This window comes from Lytechinus pictus, chromosome 5 (assembly GCF_037042905.1).
Source record: "Lytechinus pictus isolate F3 Inbred chromosome 5, Lp3.0, whole genome shotgun sequence".
Classification (NCBI taxonomy): domain Eukaryota; kingdom Metazoa; phylum Echinodermata; class Echinoidea; order Temnopleuroida; family Toxopneustidae; genus Lytechinus; species Lytechinus pictus.
Genome location: NC_087249.1, coordinates 5,821,336 through 5,849,109, shown reverse-complemented (window position 1 = coordinate 5,849,109; position 27,774 = coordinate 5,821,336). Strand labels below are relative to the sequence as shown.

Sequence of the window (27,774 nt, the reverse complement as noted above, 5' to 3'; positions counted from 1 at the left end):
TTTGTCCTCAAAGAATTTTTTTAATGGATTGACAACTGACTTAATGTATAAGAAAATGATGGCGATGTATAACTTACTTTGTTACAAGAGAGACATAACATACACATATCACGTACGTGCAGTCGCCGCTGGCTAACGTCAGCTTAATGGACGACGCCATATTGCCAGATTCAGGCAGATTTGGCCCGCGCCCTCTCCGGCTAACGCTCGGCTAAAGCTCGAACGCCATTCACCCATACACTAATTCCCCTTGATTACCGTTGTTAAAAACCTCTGTCATATCTTTTCCAGCATTTTTATGAATTAGCGATTGATGTTTTTCCGTTTATCAGATATCCTTCATTATACACATATTTTTTTCATATTTATAACATTTTTATTTTAATCACAATTTTAGTCCAAACGCGGGTCAGTTTTTGTTAACCCACGTTGTTTGTGCATGCCCACGTATAGCCTTACGCGTATTGAAAGGAATGATGTTGGGTCGAAAAACAGAATTGTTATTGTTTGTTCCTTGTTTGTTGGGGATGAAACTATGATGGCGACCAGTCACGTTTGACTGTACCGCCAAATAGTTAAGATTAATTAATTAAGGTCAAGGTGAGATAAGAGAAATGAGCAAGGGGCATTGTGGTGGGGGAGGGGGAGGGGGAGAGGGAGAGAGGGGGGGGGGGGTTACGAGGGCCGAGTGGGGATACAGTTTCATCATGCAGTACAGGGCGTCGATGAACACTTTTATTTTTTTCTCCAAAATATGGAAAGTGACAGAATAATCAGAAAAAGGTTGATTGGTTCTGATTTTGAAAAAAAAACAGAATTTATCAAGATTGCTGTTATTCTTCATGGTTGTATAATTTAATTTAGTTTCTCTGATAAGTATAATTCTTTCAAACAACTCAAATTTTGATTAATCGTATTTCATTTATTTCACTCTTTTCTTTCGCCTCGTTTTTTTTTTCTTCCAAAAAACCAGGGAGCTGAAAAATATGAGAGCTAGAACCTAAAGATATGGGGTAGCTATGACGTTGGAGGGGGCGCAGCCTCATGCACTTGCAGATCCAAATCAATTTTCACAGGGGACACTTAGAGTAGCCCCTATTTCTTTAATATTATTTTTACAAGCAAAAAGAAGTCAATGAAGACATCAGGCCACCGACAGCTGCCTCGTCAAAGGGGGGGGGGGGCGGTCGATTATTTTGAGTATTTTTTTTTCATTTTGTCCTCAATAAGGGGGGGGGGGTTCAATTAATTCTATATACACTTCTATTGTCTTTATATATGGGGGGGGGGGTCTGCTATACTGAGCATGTTTTAAAAGGGCTTAATAAGGGGCTTAATACAACAGAAATTGTACGATTTAATACAATAAAATGTATCATCGAGGTTAATACTAAATTAATACATAATTAATAATTGTTTTAATTGAAAATGAAAATAATAAAGGCACCCATAGATCTTAACATCTCATAAATACAGGCCTAAACCTGTATTGGAAGTTGAACAGGCATAAAGTATAAATGTTTAGCTATATATAGCTGATGCTTTGATCCCGCAACCAAATAATGTTATCATAAACTAGTAGATGTTATATCAGTCATGTCAGTGGCGTAACAAGTGAAAATAATTGAGGGTACTACGATATGGCGTATCAGGCAAAATTTATAAAATATATAGTTGCAAGCAAGCGACATAAGCATAATTTTGACTTTTGGTTACAAAAATCCAATTGAACAATTTCGCAAGATTCTCTTACCTTTTCCTTTTTTTTTCTTGTTCGTGAATTGGGGGCATGCAAGACCCCACCCCCCCCCCCCCCCATACAGCACCACTCTTTGTTGTCACTGTCTAAAATTTGATTTAAACTTTGAGAATTTGAATTTCTTATCTAAGTAATCCAAAGGGATAAGACAAAAATATTTGCAGATTACTTATTTCAAAGTATTTTTATACCTATAACTCCCCAACTCTGCTCTAGCTGCACTGCACGTTACCTAACGGCCTTCCACCAAAGGGCCAGGCCGACTCGCCCCGTGAGCAAGTGACCGCGTTCGCGTAAGTTCACCCGAAGCCAGGACTAAATTCTGACCATAAACATCACCTAACTAATCACTCTCTGACAATATTTCAAAGTATCTTTTATTACAGTCGATTCTTTGGGCCATTAAACGATAATATTTCCAATGTTATCATGACAAACAATTTTAATGAGATAGTGGCATTGTAGAAAAAACAAATTTATAAGCACGAAATGGCACCAGATAAATCATCAAACATACAGCGCAGCGTTCGGGACTGGTGAGTGGTACGGCTCTCTTGGAGTTTTCGCCCCGACGAATTCGGCGAAAACGCTACCATTGCGCCGTGCGAATGTTCAATCTGCGGCTCTCAATCAGAGACTTGAATGTCTCTTTTTGCATTATCGGAAATGTATCATAGACTTTGTTTGATTTGTTTACAAGTAAGTTGCATATCCGTCGTGATAATTAGGAAAATCCATGATGTCTTCTTCTAATTCTGTAAAAATTACCTCTTCAAAGTGCCTGTGTCAGAAAATTGCCGGAAATCGTAAAAACTTGCCTAAAATGTCTCTTTTTGAAAGTTTATCCATGGTCTGGAAAAAAATGTTATAATTTATGTAGACGTATACCGTAAACAAATACATCCTCGATCACTGAAATGAAGTGTTTGCTAAGCTTTTATATCTCAGACCGCGTTACCATGGCAACTTGGGAAAAGCTTTATTTTTTACTAATAAAATTCTGTTTTTAAGGGTCATTTTAGAGACATTAAACTAACCATATTTTGAAGTATTGGGTTTAAATTTTACATAAAACTGAATTATCTATGTTTATACTTTCGTATATGAATATTCATATTTCTTGTAGAATCTTAGTTTTTGATTGGTCAATGTTTCAGTCATGGATAATAACTGAGCGTTAAAAAATCTGAAAATGCGCATTTTATCGGCAACCAACAAGCAAGATGGCGGAACACATTAAGTTGGCGCTATGCACGTACGTGATATACATACATGTACGAAGATATGAAATAATTGGGATTTCATACAGTTTATACCTAATAAGAAAAGGAAAGTGGGGACATGGCATCATCGGCCCATCAAATGCATATTCATTACAGCGTGCATACAGTAATAACTGTTTTTACAAAGACAAAGAAAATTTGAAATTCACTAACCTTGACTTTTGTTTTGAGATTTTGATTGAATTTTCACTTTCAGTGTTTTACTCAGTAAAATTTTACTCTACTAATTTACATTGTAGATATAATTCTTTTCAGGAGAGAGTACCAAATTTAAATTAAAGTTTCAGCTAGGTTTTCATATGATATCCATCCTTAATTTCTTACCTGGATAATCATCACCCATGCTAAACGTATAGATCACAACCTCTCCATTGGCAGCTAACGTGAAACCAAATGTGTTCTTGCTCTGCTCAAAAGCTGAAAAACAAAAAAGTTCAAACAATCTTCGTAAAAAAAAAAATCAACTACACTGTCCTCATGTAGCCCACAGAGCCTATTTTTCTGCCCTTTATGTATTGTAGTACAAATGCAGTCTGTATGAATGAATTGCATTATATATTTCTAAATTTCTAAAAATAATAATTAATTTCATCACATGTATTGTGCATATCACATTATCATCTATCATCACTCTCTTTAAATATCCTATTGACTTTGGATTATTTTAATAGTTTGATGTATCATATCATTGACATTTTGACAGGAGAAATGAATAATTTATAGTAAAAAATTATGAGACGTCATTCCCGAGAATATCCATACAAATTACAATGGCTTATCATTTCACTTCACCATTCACTGCACAATGCACATAACAAAGAAAAAATGGTTAAACTGAAGAAATTGTGTATAAGAGGCACATTTACATAATAAATGAATTAAAGATACATGTTGTAGCCGATTTTCACACTTGGAACAGTACATGGGAAACGCATCAGCCGCACTTGCTCATAAATTTGGAATCGGCTTTTTAAGGAGCTCGGTCTCTTGGCAGACAGTCTGCTGGATCTATTGTGGGAATATTTCAGGGAATAAACAATAACAAAGGCAGGACTTTGGAGCACCGGGTTTAAGAAGGTCAAAGATAATTTTATAAAAGCAGGCTCTGCGCATTAGCACAGAGCCCTGTTCACATGACACAGGGCTACAAAGTACCGGTACAATGCAGAAACCTCATGCAGTAGGGCAATGAATTTTTTTTAAATACACTTCATACATGTACATAAATTCAGGCCTACATGAATGAAATTTGTCTGATAAAAGAGACAGAAGAAAATATACATACAAGTATGTTAAATCTTAATACAACAATCTCGTCATCTCGGCAATGAAATAATGGAAGTAGAAAAGGGGAATGAATTCTCTGCTTAAATTGTATTAATGCAAGGACGGGGTCAGGGGGAAGAATCCAGACATGGTCAAGGCCACAGGAACATCTTAACACAATGGAATATCTACTTCAGAAAAAAAAAGATCATCCAAGAGCAAGGCCTACTGAAATCCCAATCCTCTCTAATAATCTAATGCCATTAGGGCCGTCTGCACCAGCCCGAGTTTTCAAATTAGCGCGCTATTTCTGATCCGGCAAATTATCCCGATCTGAACAATCTCGAGATTATTTCTAATGGAGACGCAATTATCACGCTAGTTCACAGGATTAATCTCGAGATTGCAATCCCAAGTCAACTTGGGATTATTTGCAAAATAGCGTGCTATCACTGCTATTTTACGAATTACCCTGCTAATTCGCAGGTGCAGACGCACTCGGGATTATTTATTCACGACGTCAGACCATAATGCATCGATGCCTCGCAGGAATCGCTCTTCTTGCGATGATGGAGACAGGGTTTCTTGAATCTCAAGATTAATCGCGAAGAGGGCCGATCGGGCTAAAATCTCGAGATTGAGCAAACTCGTGCTGGTGCAGCACCTCCTATTGTGACTTCTAAAATCAAACTCCTGTTAATGTATTGTTCATCAAACATACATGTAGGCGGCTTAAAGTTGCACCCAGGCTTGAACCCAACATCAGTTTTTACTTTTGCTTTTCATGAAGATCCCCTTGGAAAAAATTGGCCTGCTTTGAAAATTGACATAGCTAAAATAAAACCTAAAACTAAAAGAATAAAGATAATATAAATGAAGAAATAATATATACATCTCTTGGTGGAATAACTGGAGCATCTCAAAATAGTGTATTATATTTGCTTCAAGACTCTTTGAAATAGCAAACCTTCTATGTATGGAACTTGCTCCAAATTTATTACTCACCTAAATTAATTGATCTTATGGAAGCTTCCTCTATATATTGAGAGGGCAGGTCAGGGGGATCGAGGCACACAAAAATGGGAAATGTGACATTTTATCTCTATGCTACCAAAACTCTAATGAAAACTACTCATTCTAATTTCCAAAGAATAAGTTCAATCTCTATTATAAAAGCCACATTTTTCAGGAATATTTTCACACACTTTTACAGAAAATCATGCAGGCTTACAATTTTTTTGGGAGTTCAACAAGTATCTTCGTGGATACAAGTAATATTAAAGTTGACATGTACATTGTGTATCAGTAGCAGACAGTATACATGTAAATCCAATAACAAAGAATCATACATGTACATGTGAGAATGACATGTGTACAGAACTACAGTCTACAGACCTGTACAGATCTTTATGTATGTCTTCTGAAGACACAGAAAAGCATATGCGGGACTCCCGCATGCTTTTCTGTGTCTTCAGAAGACATACATAAAGATCTGTACAGGTCTGTAGACTGGCAGCGGGACAGTGCATTAATATTGCTTCGAAAGATACCAGACGGTTGATGGAATTCCGTGCTTATTTTGCTCATTTCTCAGCAATTACATGTACATATTTTCTTCCAGATGTTTTTGGCACATATTTCTTATTTATACATACAAACACTTTGGTGGTATTGGATTCTGTTCGGACTCGTTTTGAGATCGTTACTACAACTGGTACTTATCTTTAAGATCGTGTTACTCAAATACATGTATGTCAGTAAAGTACACTCCTCTCTTAACATAATCAACATTATTCTACACACACCTGCTAATTAATGACTTTCCTTCACGACAACCTTTTAAGATTATTCCCCAAGGACAATTATCCTCCAGACAACTAACCCCTTGAGAAATTACGTAAATTACCAACAGACAACTACCTATATGTTAAGCAATATAGGGCTAATTAATTACATGTTAAAAGTCAGTAGGGGCAATGTACGGTGTCCATAATAAACAGGGATAAACAGGGAAAGATGAGTTAGAATTCTCTGCTATGATGGCCTGATCTACCCCATACTGTACATGTACAGTTCTATTGTGTTATATTTTCAAACATTGTTTCATAGAAATACATAAATGTCAAATCTATGATTTATATTACATTTTATATGATATGTCACCACTGAACAAAAAAAGTGCAATCTGAAATGTTTGTATTGAGAAGTAACTAGCACAAATATGGAATGTTTTTGTCAAGTTCTTATTTTTAATTCGTCTTAAATATGAAGATTTTTTGGGGAAAAATTACACCTAAATATTTTTCAGCTCCTGATGACAAAGCAGTGTGATGAAGGGGCGTGACATAGCCTACTCATTTGTTTGATATCAAAGTCGTCATGATAGCACAAATATTTTATGATGTTTGGCAAGTGTTAACTTTTCTTTGAATTTCCTGGGTGTATGTAAACTAATTGCCTCAACTGTATATTACTGCAGGCCTACATAAAAGTAATGTTATAAATACTTTATAGGGATAAAAAATAAACATACATTTTGAAATTAAAGACCCTTTAAATAATATGAATATACTGAATATTGATTTTCTTCCCAATGTGATTGACCTATTTTTGTCACAAAAATGTGGAAGTTGTCTACAACTCTGTTATGTGCACTTTTTCATTGATAAGCATTTTATCATTTTATGGACGGATGATGATGATGAGAATGATGAGGAGGAGGATGACGATGATGATGATTAGGAGGAGGAGGAGGATGATGAATGATGATGATGATGGTGATGGTGGTGGTGGTGGTGATGATGATGACGATGATGATGATGGTGGTGGTGATGATGATGATGATGAATGATGATGATGTGAATGATGGTATCAAGGTGATATTAATGATAATGGTGGTGATGATAATCATGATTATGATGGCAAACTTGATGGTGATAAAGTGGATTATCTATCTAGATATTAAAAATCAACCAATCACTTTGGTGTGAGTGATAGGCCTAATGTATGTTACTGTAATTCAGAAGGAAATGGGGGAAAGGGTAAAGCAAACTCATTTCCATGATGTATACATAACACATAACATGTAATTCAGAAGTAGACCTAATCTTTATCAATCAGACAGTATAATGAATTATAGTGCTATAATATAAGTCTGTAATATCATGGTTTGATGACAAAAGTTGTTCTACAAATATTCCCTCCAAAAATGGACAGCTTTGGTTTAATAATCTATTTGACATGTAGGCCGCATGTGACACCAATATCCCACCGCTGCCACCAAAAGACAATATAAGTTATCTTGAAGGTACACAACTACATGTACGTCATGTGAGGAAAAAAGAAGTTGTAGAAGCATATACCAACTTGGTCTACTCGCAGTTCTTTACATGTATCATGGCTAAAGTCCCTAGGGCCTAAACCCACTGGGTATACTATATTTTGGTCTAATGGCCATATTTGGTACAAGCTCACTTGGTCTAACTCATTTAATCTAATCATAATTTCATCCAATGCCCAGCCCCAGATGACCAGTCCAATTTCCACTTTGTCCACTCAATATTTTGCAATTTTTCACATGAAAATTTGGTTCATAAAGTTCATTTTTAGACTTAGTGATGTTACACTATTTGGAAAATATGAGATGAAATAGTTATTGCCTATAAACTGTGCATACACATTATGGTAAATTCTAGGACAATTAGACCAAGTTGTGAAGTAGATTGTGGTAAGTGGGATAAGACCAAACAGAAAACATACAAAGAGGGTGCAGAAAAAGTTGTGATAGTTTATGGGTGAAAGTTTTGACAGAATTGGATAAACTATGAGAAAGTTAAAAAATTGGTAATCGCTATATCCATGGAGACTTCAAATTGGCCACATGACATAGTGATATAAAGGCAACGACTACTCTCTTATTTACTCCAATACATAAATTGTTAAGTTGTCTTCTTTTTTTCAAAAGTTTTAGTTCAAGAAATTTTTTCTTTAATTGCATTGGATTACTGCCCCATGGGAATAGGTACTTGAGAGAAAACCACAAATCCTTTATAATTACATGGTCTATGGTAAAGCTTCCCACTTGTCATAATCAAATTTACTTACCCAGTTGCAAATTTGAAATTAAGTAATTAACATAGTTTTAGGGATCTCAATTTCAAAACTGTCTTAACTTTCTTATTGCTTGTCTGATTTCTTCCAAGCTTTCACCATTCTGTTTGACATATTTTCCTCCTTTCCCCACACAACATTTTATGACAGAGGTTGGATTTCCCTTTAACTGAAGAACTCAAACTTGACTGGCAACAGCATGGACCCTCCATTTAATTTCCCACTTGAAAAACACAACTCAGATTCTGATTTGGGTCCTAATTCATAAACCACATCTTCCCCCCCCCCCCCCTCTTTAAGAAGGTCAAATCCACCACAGAAATAAGTTGATCTGAATCAATAGAGTGAATAGACAGAAATAAATTAAGCATAACGCTGAATATTTCATCCAAATCGGACGTAAAAATAGTATGACAGTTTTAAAGTTTTGCTTGTTTTTCACAAAACAGTTATACTTTAACTATGAGCAAGTCAATGATGTCCTTCACTCACTATTTCTTTCGTTTTTATTGTATTTCAATTTTTTACGGATTTGACAATAATGACGAGGAAGAAAACTTTGTTCAAATGACTAAAAATCCCGATTCAGGGGACGCAGTTTATTTCAAGGTTTGATTTTAAAGAGTTCAACAACAATTTTTCTGCAACATAGGATGGAAGGCTGTTCCACTCTGTAAAAACTCTTCATGAAAAAGAGCACTGCATCAGCTTAGATCTTACAGTACATGCTTTTTGGGAGTTAATCTCCCAGGGGGCCAGTCAAATGTATTGCTGTACACATGCGTGACCAAATTATTTCCAAACAGCCCCTAAACAAGTTTTTCTCTGTGTGCAAAATAACTCCCTAAACAAGTTTTTCGTGGGCTTCATTTACACATTTTGGCCCCTAAACAAGTTGTTGCCAGAATATGACCCCTAAACAAGTTTTCTCCGTTTCCCAGGCCCGTTCCCAGGGTCGTTGCTTACAATCGGGAAGAACCCGAACACTTTTCAGAAACGAGGAAAAAGCCCCAGGAAAAAGCTTGGGGAAAAAACATACCCTAAGTAACCACGTTTGGCTAGTCTTTAAAAAAAAAGCTTTGGAAAAAAAACATAGAATCTACCCTAAATACGTTTGACCCCGCGATTGACCATTGACCAGTCTTTCAAAACCACCCTTATTTTTAATCTGTGTTTTTGACACCCTTAACGAGTGCATGCACGGCCCGCGGCCAAAAATGAAAAAAAAAACACCCCTTTTAACACGTTTTTTGGTTTATGCATGTGTACAGCAATATATTTGACTGGCCCCCACTAAATGGTGACTAATTAGTGTTGAAAAACTAGATTGCTGAAGGTCACCTATTCCATGCGGTATCTTGTTGACTTGCAGCATGTCACTTCGATGTCATCAGTATGCTTACATAAGCAATTTCATGTATTCTAACCGTCGCTAATACTCTTAATTGCTTAAGGGGACTTAATAGTTTAGTTGCCGTTTTGGTACTGGGAATATGTTTCTTTAGATGAGGGTGAATAGTATTCTAGCCTTAAGCCTCACAATTGATTTGAACAGATTTTAGAAAAATTTATAGTGTTTTATTACAACTCCTGATCACTGGATCACACGTTGTTGTGTCTGAAGTCTGAACTTGTTAGAAGTGTCTGAGTAAATTTAAAATAAGCAACAAAAAAACTTGTGCGGGATATTCACAAAGCAATCTAGACCATGGGCCAGTTTCATAGATCTTGTTACGATAGCAAATATGCAATAAGCTACTGAAATCATTCAATTTGATTGGATGAAAGTGATACTAATCGCATTATAAAAACTGTTAATTTCTTACCATAAAAAGTCTTTATGAAACAGACCCCTGAAACATTCAAAATTCTGAAAAATCGCACCTTGCACCCCATCGCTGCCACTTATAAAAGAACTTCTAATATCTAAAGAAAGAACCCTGGAATCATGAACATTTTATCTCTAATCAGGGGCGGATCCAGGATTTTCCAAAGGAGGGGGTACATTTTCCCCGAGCAAAATTTGACAAGCAAAAAAAAAGGTTTTCAACCTAAAATTAAGGACATTTCATCCACACAAAAAATTTACAAGCAAAGAAAAGGATTCACTTTCAAAGGGGGGGGGGGGGCTGGCTGCCCCCCCCCCCCCATGGATCCACCAGTCATGCCAGTGTAAATTCATATTTCAGACACATCACAGGAATTCATACACTTTCAAGAATAAATTTATGAACATTATTATAAATACACAAAGTGGTTTATGCAAGCTCTCAAATTTCATCCTTCATCTCTCTCTATTTCTTATTTATTTATTCAAGTGGATTAATTTCTCCTACATTATAACGAAATTCATTCAGTTTGAGTCTCACGAATGTTTCAATGCATTCCACCATTCACCACCTCATCCCAAAACACGAGAAAAGTGAATCATTCTCATCTTCAAAAGACAATGATCGTGATGATGAGGATGCGTCACTCAGAGTCAGAGACAGAGTCATACTCATGATACAGCTGCTTGAGAACGGCAACATAAATTCATGGACATGGCCACTGCACTGCCACTGGGGCCGAGGACAACTTACCAACAAATGGACATGCCGGGTCGGTTTTGCAGGTGTTTTCCACTGACTGAACGTCTGCAAGCATGAGCATTTGCCTTTTCGACATCTTCTCTCGTGTACTGAGATTTCAGCTTCTTCACATAAGTGTCATAGCGTTGATTAATTATCACAGTAATATACTCAAAACTTCCTCTCTCAGCTCTCTGTTTTGATTACTTGCTTTGTTAGCGCAGCAATTTATTCTTCCTGTCCTTCATTCATTCTCTCTCTCGATCGATCGGTCAGCCGAATATTTGATAAACAAAGTAAAAAGTACCGTAAAAAGTGACGTTCTCGCGCGGTTTTCTAGCCAAAATATGGACAATAAAAGCCCGACGTAAATTACATAGTCTAGGTTTAAGGAAATTTGAAATTAGTAAGGCAGAGTCGATTTTTCCTTTATTTTTTAAATTTCTTTCTTTAATTCTTTTTTTCTTTCTTTATTCCTTCCTTTTTCTGTTTTTCTTTCTTTCTTTCTTTATTTCTTTCTTTCTTATTCTTTCTTTCTTTTTTCTTGCTTTCTTTATAATTCTTTAATTCTTTCTGTCTTTCTTTCTTTCTTATTCTTTCTTTCTTCTTTCTTTCTCTCTTTCTTTCTTGCTTTCTTTATTATTTTTTCTTTCTTTCCGTCTTTCTTTCTTTCTTAAGTCTTTCTTTCTTTTTAAGTTTCTTTCTTTCTTTGTATCTTTATTTATTTATTATTTATTTATTCATTAATTTGTTTATTTGTTTCTCTCTCTTTCTTCTATATTCCGTTCTTTTGTCCTTCCAGTTCCAAGTTTAATTCTGTCTTTCTTTGTTTCTTCCTTCCTTCATCTTTCTTTCTTTCTTATATGATCATATCCCCTCTAATCCTCTTTTATTTTATTGTTGTATTTATCCAAATTTATCCACCAAGAATGAAAACGTTTGATTGACAACTAATGCATTAGAAATGCGAGGTGTACTACCGTTGTCACTTCGTTTTTATTATGATGTAAAGTAAATAGAGAAATTAAAAAAAATGAGAATTGAACTTTAAAAGAGTGCATAAAAGGGAAATAATTTATTTTGTTATAAGGCTGGGAGACATCATACATAATGTCTAAAATCTGAAATAGGCCTAATTCCATGATTTCATGTATAACATAAGAAAAGGAAAATGGGGACATGGCATCATGCATTGGCGCACATAATGACCGAGTGCATATCTGTTCACAAATATTGCTAAAATTTAAGATTCAATAACCTATTTTTTATGAGATTTTGATGGAATTTTCAGCATTTGGGTGAATTTTACTATATCTATTTACGTTTTATTACTCATTTAGTTTTAATCTATTTATTTACCTTAATCATTTTTCAGCCGCGAACATCCTTTTTAAGCGTTAACGACTAAACTTAAATCAATGAGAAGGAATACTATTCTGACGAAATTTTATTTTTGAGAAGCAAAATTTAAATTTAAAATGTCAAAATTGCATTAAAACAAAGTGTGCCCCCCCCCCTCCCTTTTTGTAAGTGAAGGCCTTTTTTTTTTCTTTTTTCTTTTTTGCTTGTCAACATTTTTTGGGGACGAAATATAAAAACTTCTTTTTTGGGCTTTTCAACTTTTTCCTCGGAAAAATGTGTTCCCCCCTTTTAAACATTCCGTGGATCCGCCCCTGAGTATATTCCTTCTCTTTGATTCAATTTCCCATGCACCTTATAATGCAGTGTATTCATTGATATTTGTTTCCATGACTTTATGCTTTTTGTTCATAACAAGCCTCAGCTTTTAGGGAATACGCCTTCTTCTTTAAACCCAATATGTACATACTTATATTCTTCATAATAAATTGATTTTTGTGTGAATTGATGTTTACGAAACATGTAATGAAATGGAAGAAAATAAATGTTTATTTGAATTGAATTGAATGAATAAAGGCCTATGTAACTTTAAATGCAAATATATGGTATGTTCATGTCACGTGAAAATACCACATTGGATTCACTTGGATGTGGTATTTGTTAGAGAGGAACTGAATGAAGCCAATGATCTACTTTGGCGGCAACATTATTAGAAACTGAACATAGACGTTTTAATCCACAAAACTTTTGTTATAATTCAAATACCTAATTGAGAGAGATTTATTGAAAACATAATAATCAGCGGATAAAACGTTTTTATTGTATATAGAGCCATTTGCTACTTTTATATGAATGTGATTTTTTTTTTTTTTTTTGGGGGGGGGCTCTTTAAATGAAAGGAAATCAATAAAACAAGTTCCATGAATACAAAGTAGGACCATTGGCAATGACCCCAATGACAAATCTAGATTATTACTGCAACGAAGTAAAGTAGATAGGCCTATGATCAGATGACAGTAAATTTAGATTGAATCCATTAGATACACTGTAAGATCTACTTGATGCGAGACTACAACGAATGCGTCATTCCCATTTGGCTTGCATTGAATATAATTTTGGCTTATAAAAAGGATTATTGGGCGATAAACTTTGACCTGACCTCAAGTTGGCGACATTTCATATTTAGAGACCGAATAGGAGCTATGCTGGTAAAAAGAAGGAAGAAAATGGTTTTGATTGAACATTATTTATTTACAGGATCTATCATGTTAAAGACGAACGTACCGATGTGATGTTTGAGCTTCATTTTTGTGGTATGGCTTTCGTTTATTTTTTTACCTTAAGTAGTAAAAGAGAACGTAACCCATATTGCCTCGATATTTTTTCTTCATATTTGTCTTCAGATGTCTGAATAACTCTGATACATGGATAGTGCCGGGGTTAAGTGAGTAAACTGAGAATTACTGAAACAGTATAGTGTAAACTTAAAAAGACCCGAGTGAGCCGCCAGTGTTTCCATTTCTCCCGGAATTCGGGAAATACTAGGAAATGTTCACCTTTTCTAGGAAAGGTTCAGGGAAAAGAAAAATTCCAGGAATCTGAAAATTGGATCTACACAACAATGTTGTGAATCGTACGTACATTTTGTAGCAAATTTTTTTTATGTTAATAATCTTAAACTTTGTCTTAAAATAATTTTTTGCCAAATTATAATACTTTTCCTAGTCTAACTTGATGATTAGATAATTATGATAATGAAATATTATATTTTAATTATTATCATTTTGGCCTGTAAATTCTAAGAAAGTATGACGATTAGATTGTAATAAATGGCCTATTGCTTAATTAGGCATAATGATAATAACAGATGATGATGATATTGATATTAATAACAATAAAGAATTGGTTTAGTCTAAGTTAAAAATATAAACTTTTGTGAACAGAATACATGTAGGCCTACATAATTTTGTGATAATACAGCCCTTGTGAAAACAATGTTCAGCTTATATACACTACCTGAAATCAACTTGGCTGTTGTGTACTGCTTGAAATCATCTCATTTTCATGGTGGCAGCGGTGGGATTTGAAATTAACTTGGCTGTTGTGTACTGCTTGAAATCATCTAATTTTTGTGGTGGCAGCAGACACAGCAGTGGGATTTGAAAAAAAAAATTGGCTGAAGTGTAGTGCTTGAACTTGAAGTCATCTCATTTTCATGGTGGCAGCAGTGGGATTTGAAATCAAGTTGGCTGTTAATATGTACTGCTTGAAAATTGAAATCATCTTGTCTTCTTGTCTTGTCTTTCCGTTAATGCCCACAATCATTATATTGATTATGGCATATGAACGTCAAGATTGACTTGACCTGAATTTTGCCGGGACCGGCAGGTGCAATACACCGGGTGAACACCCTACTCTTTGACAAATAGTGTATTGGTTTTAACCTGCATAGGTTGTGACTCTCCTATACACGGGACCAACATTTGCGTCCTTTCCGATGGACGGAGTGTTTTCCAACTGCATTCACACCTGCACTGAATACAGTGGTGAGGCACGCTAACACACAACGCTATATAGCATCAGATTTTTTTGTCAGACACGTTTCGGCATGAGCGGGACTCGAACCCCTCACGTTGAGATCTACGATCTTATCCGAAACATGCGCTCTTACCGACTGAGCTACGCTGCCTTATTTTCATAGTGGCAGCGGTGGGATTTAAAATCTGCTTGGTTGTTGTGCACTGCTTGAAATATTCTAATTTTCATGGTGGCAGCGGTGGGATTTAAAATCTGCTTGGTTGGACTTGTTGTGCACTGCTTGAAATCTTCTCATTTTCATGGTGGCAGCAGTGGGATTTAAAATCTGCTTGGTTGTTGTGCACTGCTTGAAATCTTCTCATTTTCATGGTGGCAGCGTTGGTACTTGAAATTAACTTGGCTGTTGTGTACTGATTTGTCTCATTTTCAAATTTTATTGAAAGTCTAATTGAAACTCAACTACAGTACTTGTTGTTGTTTTCACAGACAAGAGATAATAAGAAACCCCGCACTCAGAATATGTCAGGGTACTGAAAAGTAATTGAATAAAGTCCTTATGACTCAAAATAATTTGTAGTCAGATGAATGCTTTGAATACTATTTTTCATTTGTGTTTCATATGAATCCTTATCTCTTTATATTTCAAAACTCTTATAGTTGATAGTTCCATGTTTATTGCATGATCATTATCAATAATCAACATCACCTTGATTTAGCATTTATATTTTCACTCTTTAAACAGGCACCATATCTTTTGCTCTTGATCTTGTGGTGACTCAACAAACTGTGAGAAGTATGCACTATGGCTGGGGCCGCTGCCCAGAGGAACTTACAGCTAGAAAGAGAGCCAACCCTTCCCCCTCCTCCTGCTCCGGTTCCGGTATCCACAGTGATGAGGAGTCGCAGTGAGCCTGTAGTCTACAATTGGCAATCAACCAAGACCAGTGTCAAAGAACGTATGGCTTTTATGTTTAACAATGAAACCTTGAGTGATGTCCACTTCATCGTTGGGAAAGGAGACAACATGCAGCGGATACCCGCTCACAAGTTTGTCCTGTCTGTAGGAAGTGCTGTCTTTGATGCCATGTTCAACGGTGGCATGGCTACAACATCAAGCGAGGTAGAACTCCCAGACGTGGAGCCCGCAGCGTTTCTTGCTCTTCTGCGCTTCCTTTACTCCGATGAAGTACAGATTGGACCAGAGAGTGTCATGACAACACTTTACACGGCTAAGAAATACGCTGTCCCTGCGCTCGAATCCGCATGCGTGGAATTCCTCAAGAAGAACCTTAGTTCTGATAATGCTTTTATGCTGCTTACGCAAGCCAGACTGTTTGATGAACCACAACTTGCTAACCTCTGCTTGGAAACAATCGACAAAAACACCGCAGAGGCGTTAAGCGCAGAAGGTTTTACAGACATCGACCTTGACACATTGATCGTTGTGCTAGAACGAGATACACTTGGTATTAAAGAGAGTATGCTCTTCAATGCTGTCATCCGCTGGGCCGAACATGAAGCAGTGAGGCAGCAGGCCCTACCAACATCAGAAAACAAACGGAGGGTTCTTGGCCGGGCACTTAAACTGATCCGCTTTCCACTAATGACGGTAGAAGAGTTTGCCAACAAAGCTGCCCAGTCTGGGATTTTGACTGATAGGGAAGTGGTGAATCTTTTTCTTCACTTCACAGTGAATCCTAAACCAGCTACAGAGTTCCCTTCCAATCCTAGATGCTGCCTAACTGGCAAAGAACAGACCTTGACACGCTTTTTGCAGGTGGAGAGTAGGTGGGGGTATAGTGGCACAAGTGATCGGATCAGGTAGGTATAAATAGAAAAGATTTTGGGAAGACATGAAAAGGGAATCCTATGAAGAATTATAAATTTTTTTTTTTCTGTTTGAAATATTGTTTTCTTTTGAATATTTCAGTGCTACAATTAATGAAGTAGTGTTTTAAAAAAAATATACAGGCCCGTATTCTGAAGTCGGGTTTAACTTAGACCATGCCATGGTTTAACTCTTTGCTAAAATTATGGGAAGCCGAAAACTCAAAAATTCTCCTTATATTGTATATTTCTTATATTTACTATTTTTTCCCCTTTGCTTTTATAATGAAGAAAATATTTCAGTTATCACTCTGAGAAAGTTATACATGATTTGAGTGTCATTAGAGTTAATAAAATAAACTACTAATAGAGATATTTGCCCCAATTGGCTCTCCATAGTTAAACTGCAACTTTAAACCAGGGTTTAATTTAAACCCGAGTTCAGAATACGGGACACAGAGTTTAACTCCATAAAGTGTGTTTTAAGGCTAACAAATAAATTGTCAAAAACTGGTAAAACGTGGTTCACTTGTTTGAAAATCTAGTTACAGTGCTAGGGTTGTATGCCCTTTCTGTTGCGTGATTTATCATCATTGTTTTGAAAGTGTTGTGATCATTATTATGGCATAGAGAATTAATGATACATATACATGTATATTCACCTTTCAGTTTCTGATCGTTTATCTATAAAACATACCTAATTCTTTGAATAAGCTGCTACATGAACACACCTTTACTTAAGTCTTGCTATAAGAAAAAAACGAAAAATTGATGATATTACACTTGATAATCATAATTCTGGTTTATTAATATGAATTTTTTGGAAAACTTTTATTCGCTATTCAAGTTTGAATTTGAGTGACTTTACTTTACTTTTCTTCCTAGATTCCAGGTGAACCGAAGGATATTTGTTGTTGGTTTTGGGCTTTACGGGTCCATCCATGGTCCTGCGGACTACTCAGTTAACATTCAGGTAATTATATAAATAACAGAGAGATGGAGAAAGATGCTGGTGATTTTTTTAAAGAAAGCATGTATGCTTGTATGCAAGCAGCCAGAGGACTACATTGTAAAGGCATAAGGTCCTTTCTGAGGGACCTATTATAGTACGTAAGTGGAAACAGAGTGAAAAGACTTTCCCTCCGAAATACCAAGCATCTGTGAGTTTCTTAAAGCAACTTCAAGAATGAACTGAAATGCAAAATGTCTCCGATATGATTCTGAGAATTTGTAAGGACTTGTCTCCATTAAACAAAAGTTAACACATTATACGCAGAGCTTAACCTGCTTACTTTAGAGGATATTACAACCTACCAGCAATGTATTATTATTGTATCAGTCGGCTGATGCCTGTTCATTTTTCTCAGTTGTTTGATACAAATCAGAATTTATATAAATTTATAGGCCTACAATACACGCTCCTATTCATTTGCCAAGACACAGGACGTATTCTTATCAACATAATATTCATTTCATAGGTAAAAAAAGTGGAACAATTTATCTAAAGACATCAGAAATGCACCATACATGTATTTGAATTACTTCAAACAAAACTTAAACCTCCGGTCCCTAAATTGAGTGATTTGCTTTATTTCAGTGTGGGTTGATTGGTTTGACAATTTATTTACTGACATCCCATTTGATATAATGTATGTAAAGTTGCCCTATTTTATTTATTATTTTTTTCCCGTGTTATGTAATGTACTTTGTACGGATAAGTTTTTTTTTTTTTTTATATATGTCATGGTGGATGGTGGACTCGTCACAAGCTCTGCTTACTGAGTTGCTACCTCCATTGTATTGTTGAATTTTTTGAAAATGTATTAATGCTTTCATCTTTGGAAATAAATGTTGAATTGAATTGAATTCAATTGAATAATTGCTCAGTTGGTATTTGAAGATACATGAATTATATTTTGAAATTAATTTCAAGCTCTTTAGATTGATCAGACAAAGGCTTTAAATTGATAAATCAATATCAAAGCTTTGAGCTTGATTGATCTTCTTTAGCTTAGTTTTAAGGAGACATTGTTAATATAAATTATTATCATTTTCTTTGTCTCTCACCAGTCTCATTACTATGTTTAATGTTTGATAAACAGCTTTTCAAGTAGCTCTGCATCATGTGTTCATATGATTGAAGATAAAAAAGTCTGTAAGCCTGTTATGCTGTTTCATAGTGTTATTTAGGACTGGAAATACCATTATATTGTTTGAAGGTTCTACCAATCAATAAAATAAATCTAACTTTTTGCACTTATCCAAATATTCAGACATAAATTAATAATTTTCAAAAATGTATTCAAACATGTTGGCATGCATATGATAACAACAAGTATTTCATATTTAGGGATTAATCAAGACAAAAAAAAATTGCTTCAAAGATTCTGATGGTGTCCGGGGGGGGGGGGGGGGAGGGGGGGCACTCGACCACAAAAGTGGTAGGTATGTGCCGCGGGCAAGATAAAAAAATGGGGCTTTGGAACGGGCGGGGTAAAAAGGAGGGTCCCGGAACGGGTTGCCTGAGTGAGTGCGGCTGCATCCCTATGAAATGGGCATGCGTGCATGCAGCTAGCCCCGCGGCAACGGTGCTGGCCGGTGCGCTTGCGCGGAGGCGATGGTTGGGCAGTGCTCTGCGTGCCGCTTTTCCCCCAAAATGCATCTCAATGCGGCCAGAACGGCGTGATGAAAAATATGCGAAGCTTTGGAACGGATTTCTTTCTTCTTTTTCTCGAAAAGAAGAAAATGCTATGCATTGGAATGGGTTTCTTTGTTCTTTTTCTCAATAAGATAAAAATGCTATGCCTTGGAACAGAAATTTGAGTGTAAACATGGGGGTCCTCTCCGTGGCACATACCCACCATGCATTATATACCGAGTGCCCCCCCCCCCCCCCCCCCCCCCCCCCCGGATGGTGTCTCACTTGTCAGAAACTGTTTTTTGGATGGGTTTTTTTAAGGAAGGGGAAAACTTTTTAAGAGAAAAAAAAGTCACATATTCAAGTGTTGTCCAAAACTGAACTATAGTAATACGTAATAATTCTTAATTTTCTTGTCCAAAGTCATTTTTTGCATGTTTTTGTGTGTTTTCTGTTTAAACATTAACCCATGATCATGATATTGTGATGTATTGTTATTATTATTATCATTTTGGTGGTTATGTTTAGATAATACATGCTGATACAGAAGAGATGATGGGTCAGAACGATACAAGCTTCAGCTGCGATGGTACCGATTCTACTTTCCGAGTCATGTTCAAAGACCCTATAGAAATCCAACCTTGTGAAAACTATGTTGCTAGTGCGACACTCAAAGTGAGTTCTTATTTATAATACAAATAATTTACATCATCAAAGGCATTAGTAAGAATTATACACACCTTTGGAACAGATATAACATTTTGACTGTTTCAAAGATAACATGAGCCAAGTGGTGTGTATTGTGAAAATTATGTTGCTAGTGCAACACTCAAGGGGTTCTTATAATACAAATAATGCACACCATCTAGGGCAATAGTAAGAATTATATGCACAGGGTTCCTTTGGAACAGACCTTACATTTGGACTGTTTCAAAGATAACAAATGTTGGTATAGGGGTTATAGAGATGTTGTGGGTCAGTGGATAAGTCTCTGGACTTTGAACCACGAGGTCCGGGGTTCAAATCCCACCACAGCAACCGCATCCTTTGGCAAGGCGTTTATGTACATTTGCCACTCTCCTCCCAGGTGTAGTAAATGGGTAACCACTTGGAAGAAATTCCTTGTATATTCGAGCGCCCAATAAGCGTAGCCCTGCTAAAGCCTGGGTAATAATTTGCAGCACATAGAAAAATTGTATTAAGCGCAATATAAATGTGCATATTAGTAGTAGTAGTAGTAGTTGTTGTTGTTGTTGTAGCGGCAGTAGATTAGTAGTAGTAGTAGTAGTAGTAGTAGTAGTAGCAGAAGCAGTAGTAGTAGTAGTAGTAGTAGTAGTAATAGTAGTAGTAGTAGTAGTGGTGGTAGTAGTAGTAGTAGTAGTAGTAGTAGTAGTAGTAGTAGCAGAAGCAGCAGTAGTAGTAGTAGTGGTGGTGGTGGTGATAGTGGTAGTGGTAGTAGTAGTCATTAGCAAATTTACCTGTTAGCTACAATAAATGACTGGTCATGTGATGACCGGTCATGTGATAGATTAGTAGTAGTAGTAGTAGTAGTAGTAGAAGTAGTAGTAGTAGTCATTAGCAAATTTACCCGTTAGCTAAAATAAATGACTGGTCATGTGATGACCGGTCATGTGATAGATTTCAGCCAATCATTTGAGCAGGATCCATTTTATAATATTGGTTGAAAGCATGTTCGGTTTAAAACAACTAGGCCCGTTACATAAAAGTTTTACTATTATGGTAACTTTGCGCTTCTAACTTTATTAACGCTGATCACCAACCAATCAAAATCAAGGATTCCAGACAAGTTACCATTGGATGGCAAAGTTACCATAATGGTAACTTTTATGCAATGGGGCCCTGGTCTAATTTCCAGATTAGTGATAGTAAATTAAATAATTGGGTCCCTTTCCCAACTATTTTCGATGAAATTTGCAGTGTTTGTGCTTGTTTAATTTCATTTTTGAATAACATAATAATAATATAAAGCTTCACGATTGATTGTGTGGCTAATTATTATGATAGATCATACACAATAATAAAAGCAACAAATCATAATTTGCTTTTTCGAATGCCCCTGCCCCCATGAATTTAGGCTCACAAAATAGCCAAGGTGAGTTAGGGTTAAGGAGACATTGCCTTTATTAATTTCTTGTTTGCTTTTTTTTTTAATTCAGGGACCCGATTCTCACTACGGCACCAAGGGTCTTCGGAAGGTCGTCCACGAGTCTGCTTCAAACGGCAAAGTCATGTTCCAGTTTGCCTACGTCGCTGGAAACAACAACGGAACATCCGTCGATGATGGCCAAATCCCAGAGTTAATATTCTACACGTGATCTATATCTGTACGCAGCGCTATTGATCTCAATTTGTGTGTTTCATTATACATGCGCCAATTACTGTGGCGTCACTCGATCACGTTAGTCCCTGGAGATTGGTTGATCGCAGTGTATGCCATGCATTAATGACAGTGTTTCTCATTACAAAGTGATTAGAAACCTCATTTAAATACTACAGGTTTCCTTGGATCTCACTGAATATTTCTGCGGATCACCGGCAACCCTTACTCTCCCCTTAGGATCCATTGTTCGATTAAATATTTCTGTATTTTTTCAATTTTCACCCATGGTTTAATGCTTTCTTATATATGTCTTTGGTGAAAAAGTGATAACAAATGTTATGTTAGTGGTGCGTGTATTATGAAATGCACGAACCTGTGAGAATGCAAATTAAATCCAAAGCGTTTTAGGCTCCTGATCATGATTCGAAGTTTAAACCATACATGTTAGTACATTATATTACCATTACATTGTGTAATATATTGTGTTTTAGTGTGATTTCCAGTGCATTGCCAAGCAATATGAACTAGGGCGCTGTGACTATGCATAATAATGGTACGTGTTATATACATGTATACTTGTTATAAAGGATAGAAAGAGTATTACATCAATTATGCAGAATATCCTGCAAAATAATGGATAAAATGATCAATTTGAGTATTGAAATGAAGCCTACTGGAAAAAAATCAAGAATGAGTGATTTACTAGATGAAAGTTTTGTATTGGTATCTAATGTTGCGTAATAATCATATCATGAGATTGGGATTTTTTTTTTATAATGCAATTCTGAAATTTTGAGTTGAGTTCATAGAAAGATTTCTAGAGCCAGTTTCTTAAAGAGAGAGAGATATTCTGTCTTTGCCATTATGGGTTAGGAACTACCTTGGTAATTGGGCTCAGCAGCCAATTGCAATCAAGCTTTGCATCACGATAATAACCAGAACTTGGGGCCAGATATCGTATATTGGGCACAATTAATTTTTTTTAATGCGAGTGAGCGAGAAAAAAATCAAGACATTTTTATTACAAAACTCAAATTTTCTGAAAGATTTTGACAAAGAAAATAATATTGTATATCACCCTTCTCTCTTTGCTTTTCTTTCCTATCCCCCTTTTTTTTGTGGTCATGAAAAGGTTTGGGGAAGCTCCCCTCATCCCCCCCCCCCCATCTTTATGCCACTGGGGGGCCTTGATATTAAAATATTGAGATAGTTTGATATCTTAAAACAAAAGAGCCCAGAGCTGTAAAATTGCTAGTACGAGGCCCTATTCAATGTAAATTTGAATGACACTACAGGAGAGCATTTTATAAAAAAAAATAATGTGACTTTCAGTGAAAGATGTTATAATTTAAGCTACTTCAAATCCTTGCATCTGATTAGCTCAAAGCAAATTATCTCAAACTCACTGACTAAATTTTTCATGAAATGCTTCCCATAATGAGGAAAAATAACCTCTATCTCTAATGAATGACATCTGTTCTTTTGAAAGTATATGAACTGACTTCATCGAATCATGCTTTTATTCTAATTTCAACTACCAGATTTGCATTTTTGGTGTAAAAGTAAGTGGCTCACATTAAAGATTTATTAAACCATGTACAGAGATTTAAGAAAATGCAATAGAATTAGATATCAAATGATTTTTACATTGATTGTACATAAAGATGTATAATCAATGTAAAAATCATTAATAAATATTACGAATCATGTATTTATACAGAAAAAAATAGTTAAATTGAACTGATTGTGACCAAAAGAGTACCCATGCCCATAAAATAGTCCTTTGAGCGAATCTGCATTAATTTGTGATGATCGTCACTGATAATCATTTGGACAGTAACTTTAGATTCTTTTTGTTTAAATTCATCACTATTAATGTTTTAAAAAAATCTTCATTTCCTTTTTTTTTCATTTTATTGAAATTAATTTTTTAATATTTTATTTTGGGAGGGTGGGGGTGGGGACAATTGTTATTTGTGTGCTTATTTTTAGGGGGTTGTTGTTCTAGCAGTTCTTGTATATTAAACACAAATCTTCTTTGTAATCGATTTCAACTATGCTTTGCGTTCACGTTATAAACCATCATATCAGAGTCAGACCATGTAACAAATTAATGGAATGCATGCAGTGTACTTGGTTTCTGGAGAGTTAGAAACATGTTTTGGCAAATGATTGGCTAGCTCCCATCTCTTGTATTCTCAGCTATATCTTTGATACTGATTTAATTTTTCACTTCAATCATATTCATTCATAGTGAATTTTGTTTTCCATAACAATGCTGTGCTGAAATGAAGATTTCCCCAAGGTTTTTATTCTGTGTTTTTTTAGTTATTTTCCTCTTTTCTTTTTCCCATTATTTTAAACAACTTTAAGTAATGGCTTCAATGAGTCCCATAGAGTGTAGGCTTTGAGCAGGGATCACCAGGTTCTAGTTGGCAACAGGAGAGTATTTCGTTAAACATATAGCTAGTGATTTCCAATGACTATTTTGCTCTGAGCCAATCAGGTGGAAGGATTTCAGTAGCTTATAACAAATATTCAGTGAAAATCACAAACAGGTTGTTTGTGAAATGCTCTGCTTCCTACGTCACTTTGCAGTGCTTGTGATGTTAACCTAGAAGCATGAAGCCAAACAATGGACAGTGATAGATGTAAATTACTATACAATATTCAGTTTGCAACATGGAAACTAGCAATACACTGTATAGTTTACATACCTTCATGAATTCATATGCTGATTAATTATACTAGTGTAGATGATAATCTCTCTGAATTATTATCTGAATTTTATTTCTATGAACAATTGCCCACACTCTCGTGCAAACATTAAAACTGTACTTTGACATTGTGTTTGCGAATGTACGGGCTTGTTTGCAAACTACCGTGTTCTTCACATTTATTTTTGATTGATCACTCAAAGTATTATGTGGCATAATAACACAGCCTCCTCATGTTTAAAGTTGTAATTCTTTAAATATTTATAGTAAAATGAATTGTGTATTTATTTACCAATTGTTCATCATCTAGTATAATACAGATACTTTAGAATGAACACTTCATAATTTTGAGTGATCTAGGTTGGCAAGTATCTTGCTGTTGAATATTGTTTGAATTATATAGACATACAAGGCTTATTTTCAGTGTACGCAATGCATGATATAGAGTTTGCTCCCAGTAAAATTAACTAACATACATGTTTCACTATTAATGTGGGATATAGGACTTGTGGTTCATGGCTTAGTGGTGGAAAAAAAAATTGTGCTTGTCATTGTCTCAGACTGTCTTTTATTCTTAAGAAGAAGAAAAAATTATATTATACTGTAAAGACTTGTGTGAAATGTAGCTACACAGACATATAAACAGTTGGTTCCATTTAACTTCAAATCTCCTCAGATTCATGCCTGTAAACATTCACTTTATAATACTTAATCCTGTGTAACATTGAGTGTATTAACAATATGAGGTATATGTGTAACTATTATAAACAAAATTTTGCTTTGAAAAGGAAAAGGATGTACTTTCTCAAACTGTTTGACTTAGTAGTGTGAAGTCCATATCCATTGTAATCAAAGTTTTGTTATCACTTTCACCCGACCATTTTTGTAAAGACTGTTCGGTGTCAGTTTACTCAGTTTCATAGAGAATGTTATACCTTTAAAAATAGAATCAATTTTTATGAGCAATAGATGTTACATAATTACCATATAAGAATAACATCTTTCTTGCCTCATAAGGAAAAGGGAATATCTCTGCGATTCAGTTCAATGGGACTGTTTAATTTGCGAAGCCCCAAAGATGTAGCTATTCCTACAGGGATTTTGATTGCTTTTCTGGTATCAGCAAATTGTTATCTACTCCCCATGAGGCTTCAAGACAGACCTGGGCCCCGTCTTACAAAGAGTTGCGAGTGATCCGATCAATCGTAACTCTGTGGAAATCCATCAATGTCATAATTTTTTCTACAGGAAATGTGCACAATGTCCTTTGTAAACAAAGAGAAGCACAGTGAATTTTCAAGACAACGATGAATGCATGAGAATACATCATAGCTTGAAAATATTTTGAACAAACATGCATAATAGATGTTGACATTGCTGGTTCATAGTTGAGATCGATCGGATCAATTGCAACTCTTTGTAAGACGGGGCCCTGCTTTGTTTCCTTGTGTATTTTTCAGAGTCACTCTGTGTCGTTGTTTTACAAAAAGTTCATCCCATTCACATCTTTATAATTTGCATCCAAGATATTCTCATAGGTTAAGTTATATTTCTCCCCAATCTAGATAAATGGACAAATGTAATATAAAAATGTGAGGAATTTATATATAAGTGAATGATGGAATGGTACATTTAGATGACGTCAAAAGTATGTTATTTAACTGATTATGATATAGCATTTTGTGTAATGCTTACGGTATATGTGGTACCTGTGATATGTAAACAGTATGAAAGCATTATTTTTGCATTTTCATCAGTAGTTGGATAATATATTCACATACAGTCAGCTGTGGTTTTAGGTCATTCAAGGTCATGAAAGGTCAAATTAGGTCACAAATTAAGATGAAGTTTTACTCGGAGCCACTTGTCAAATGTTTGCTAAATATACTTTCTGTGACCCGATGCATGATGATGTTGATAATAATGACCACTTGTATAGTGCTTGTATCTGTCAAGTTATGTTATACTTGCAGTGCTTTGACTTTATTACCCCAGTCATGGCCGAGATGCGAGCTGCCAACGTAACCAGTGCTCAACATGCATATCAGGTATGCATCTCCTCCTGGGTGGATAGTGGCAACTGTAAACAAATGCCTTGTCAAAGAAAGTAATTACCGGAGCCAGTCATCAACTACATGTAAAACGTAAATTTCTAAGACTCAAAGTTAGAGAAATTCTTTTAACTTTAATCATGTCAATTTTATATCTTATTCATGAGGTGTCGATTAGAGATGTATCCTTTTCTAAGATCCAATATATGATTTTATTTGTAATTGATTGGAATTGGTGAGAATCTTTTAAAGTGTACCTGTGACAATAATATGAAAAGCAATATATTGCTCCTATCCTCTCTTTGTGTGTCTAGAGTAAACTTTGGACATGATTACTTCTTGAATTGTTCAGTTGTCATTTTTGGGTCTGTTTAACTTGGTTGATGCTGGGGGGGGGAGGAGGCACTCAAATTATGTTTTAATAGAGTGTCTCACACAACCATTAAATGGGGGACTAACTTCAAAGTGTAAAATAAAGGGCACTCAAATTATATTTTGATGGGGGATGCCTCATGCAACCCTGAAATGGGGGGGGGGGCTAACTTCAAAGTGTAAAATAAAAGGCACTCAAATTATATTTTGATGGGGGATGCCTCAAGCAACCCTGAAATGGGGGGCTAACTTCAAAGTGTAAAATAAAAGGCACTCATATTATATTTTGATGGGGGGTGCCTCATGCAACCCTGAAATGGGGGGACTAACTTCAAAGTGTAAAATAAAGGGCACTCAAATTATATTTTGATGGGGGTGCCTCAAGCAACTCTGAAATGGCTGATGGGCACTCAAATCATATTTTGATGGGGGTGCCTCATGCAACCCTGAAATGGGGGGCTAACTTCAAAGTGTAAAATAAAAGGCTTTCAAATTATATTTTGATGGGGGAGCCTCATGAAACTCTGAAATTGGGGGCTAACTTCAAAGTGTAAAATTTGGGGCACTCAAATTATATCTTGATGGTGGATGCCTCAAGCAACCCTGAAATGGGGTCTAGCTTCAAAGTGTAAAATAAAGGGCACTCAAATTGTATTTTGATTGGGGGTGCCTCAAGCAACCCTGAAATGGGGCACCAACTACAGTGTAAAATGTGGGGGTATTGGGAACTTTGATCTATCCAGTAGTGATGAACTGTCAATTGTTTTAGATATTTTGTCTACGTAACGTTATGTATCTGAAATATAATATATTCAGTACGTGAGGGAGTGAATGAGGAGAAAGGGATTAGAAGGGGCAGACAGGAGGGATGGAGAGATTTGAGAGGAATGAAAGAGAAATAAAAAGACATGGAGAGATGTGGACACGCATTGAGTATCAATTA

The 27,774-nt window shown here is 35.8% G+C and overlaps 2 protein-coding genes across 4 annotated transcripts in view; one reads left to right on the top strand and one right to left on the bottom strand.

Annotated features, from left to right (window-relative positions):
- LOC129262509 (protein mono-ADP-ribosyltransferase PARP6-like) overlaps window positions 1-11,281 on the bottom strand; it is a 48,301-nt gene extending 37,020 nt beyond the window's left edge. Inside the window, exons 1-2 of one of the 3 annotated variants that reach the window (XR_010293600.1) lie at window positions 11,001-11,262; window positions 3,367-3,459 (exon numbers count right to left, since the gene is read on the bottom strand). Coding sequence is in view for 2 of the 3 variants with exons in the window: in XM_064099692.1 (XP_063955762.1) it covers window positions 3,367-3,459; window positions 11,001-11,085 (178 nt within the window). In the remaining variant the exon portion in view is untranslated. Of the gene's footprint in view, window positions 1-3,366; window positions 3,460-11,000 lie in introns of all 3 variants that reach the window. The other 2 variants (XM_064099692.1, XM_064099693.1) reach the window with 2 other exon arrangements.
- Window positions 11,282-13,503: 2,222 nt separating this feature from the next.
- Window positions 13,504-21,970, top strand: LOC129262510 (BTB/POZ domain-containing protein 2-like). Its single transcript, XM_054900637.2, has 5 exons — window positions 13,504-13,660; window positions 15,628-16,706; window positions 17,598-17,685; window positions 19,879-20,025; window positions 21,528-21,970. Exons 2-5 carry the CDS (start codon window positions 15,688-15,690, stop codon window positions 21,684-21,686), a joined length of 1,413 nt encoding a protein of 470 aa, XP_054756612.1. The 5' UTR covers window positions 13,504-13,660; window positions 15,628-15,687; the 3' UTR covers window positions 21,687-21,970.
- Window positions 21,971-27,774: the final 5,804 nt, after the last annotated feature.

Excerpts from the sequence above, each read along its gene's own strand:
- LOC129262510 (XM_054900637.2), top strand. The coding sequence starts at position 15,688 with ATGGCTGGGGCCGCTGCCCAGAGGAACTTACAGCTAGAAAGAGAGCCA. Across the intron at positions 16,707-17,597 it reads GGCACAAGTGATCGGATCAG|ATTCCAGGTGAACCGAAGGA; the intron begins GTAGGTATAAAT and ends TTTTCTTCCTAG. Across the intron at positions 17,686-19,878 it reads ACTACTCAGTTAACATTCAG|ATAATACATGCTGATACAGA; the intron begins GTAATTATATAA and ends GGTTATGTTTAG.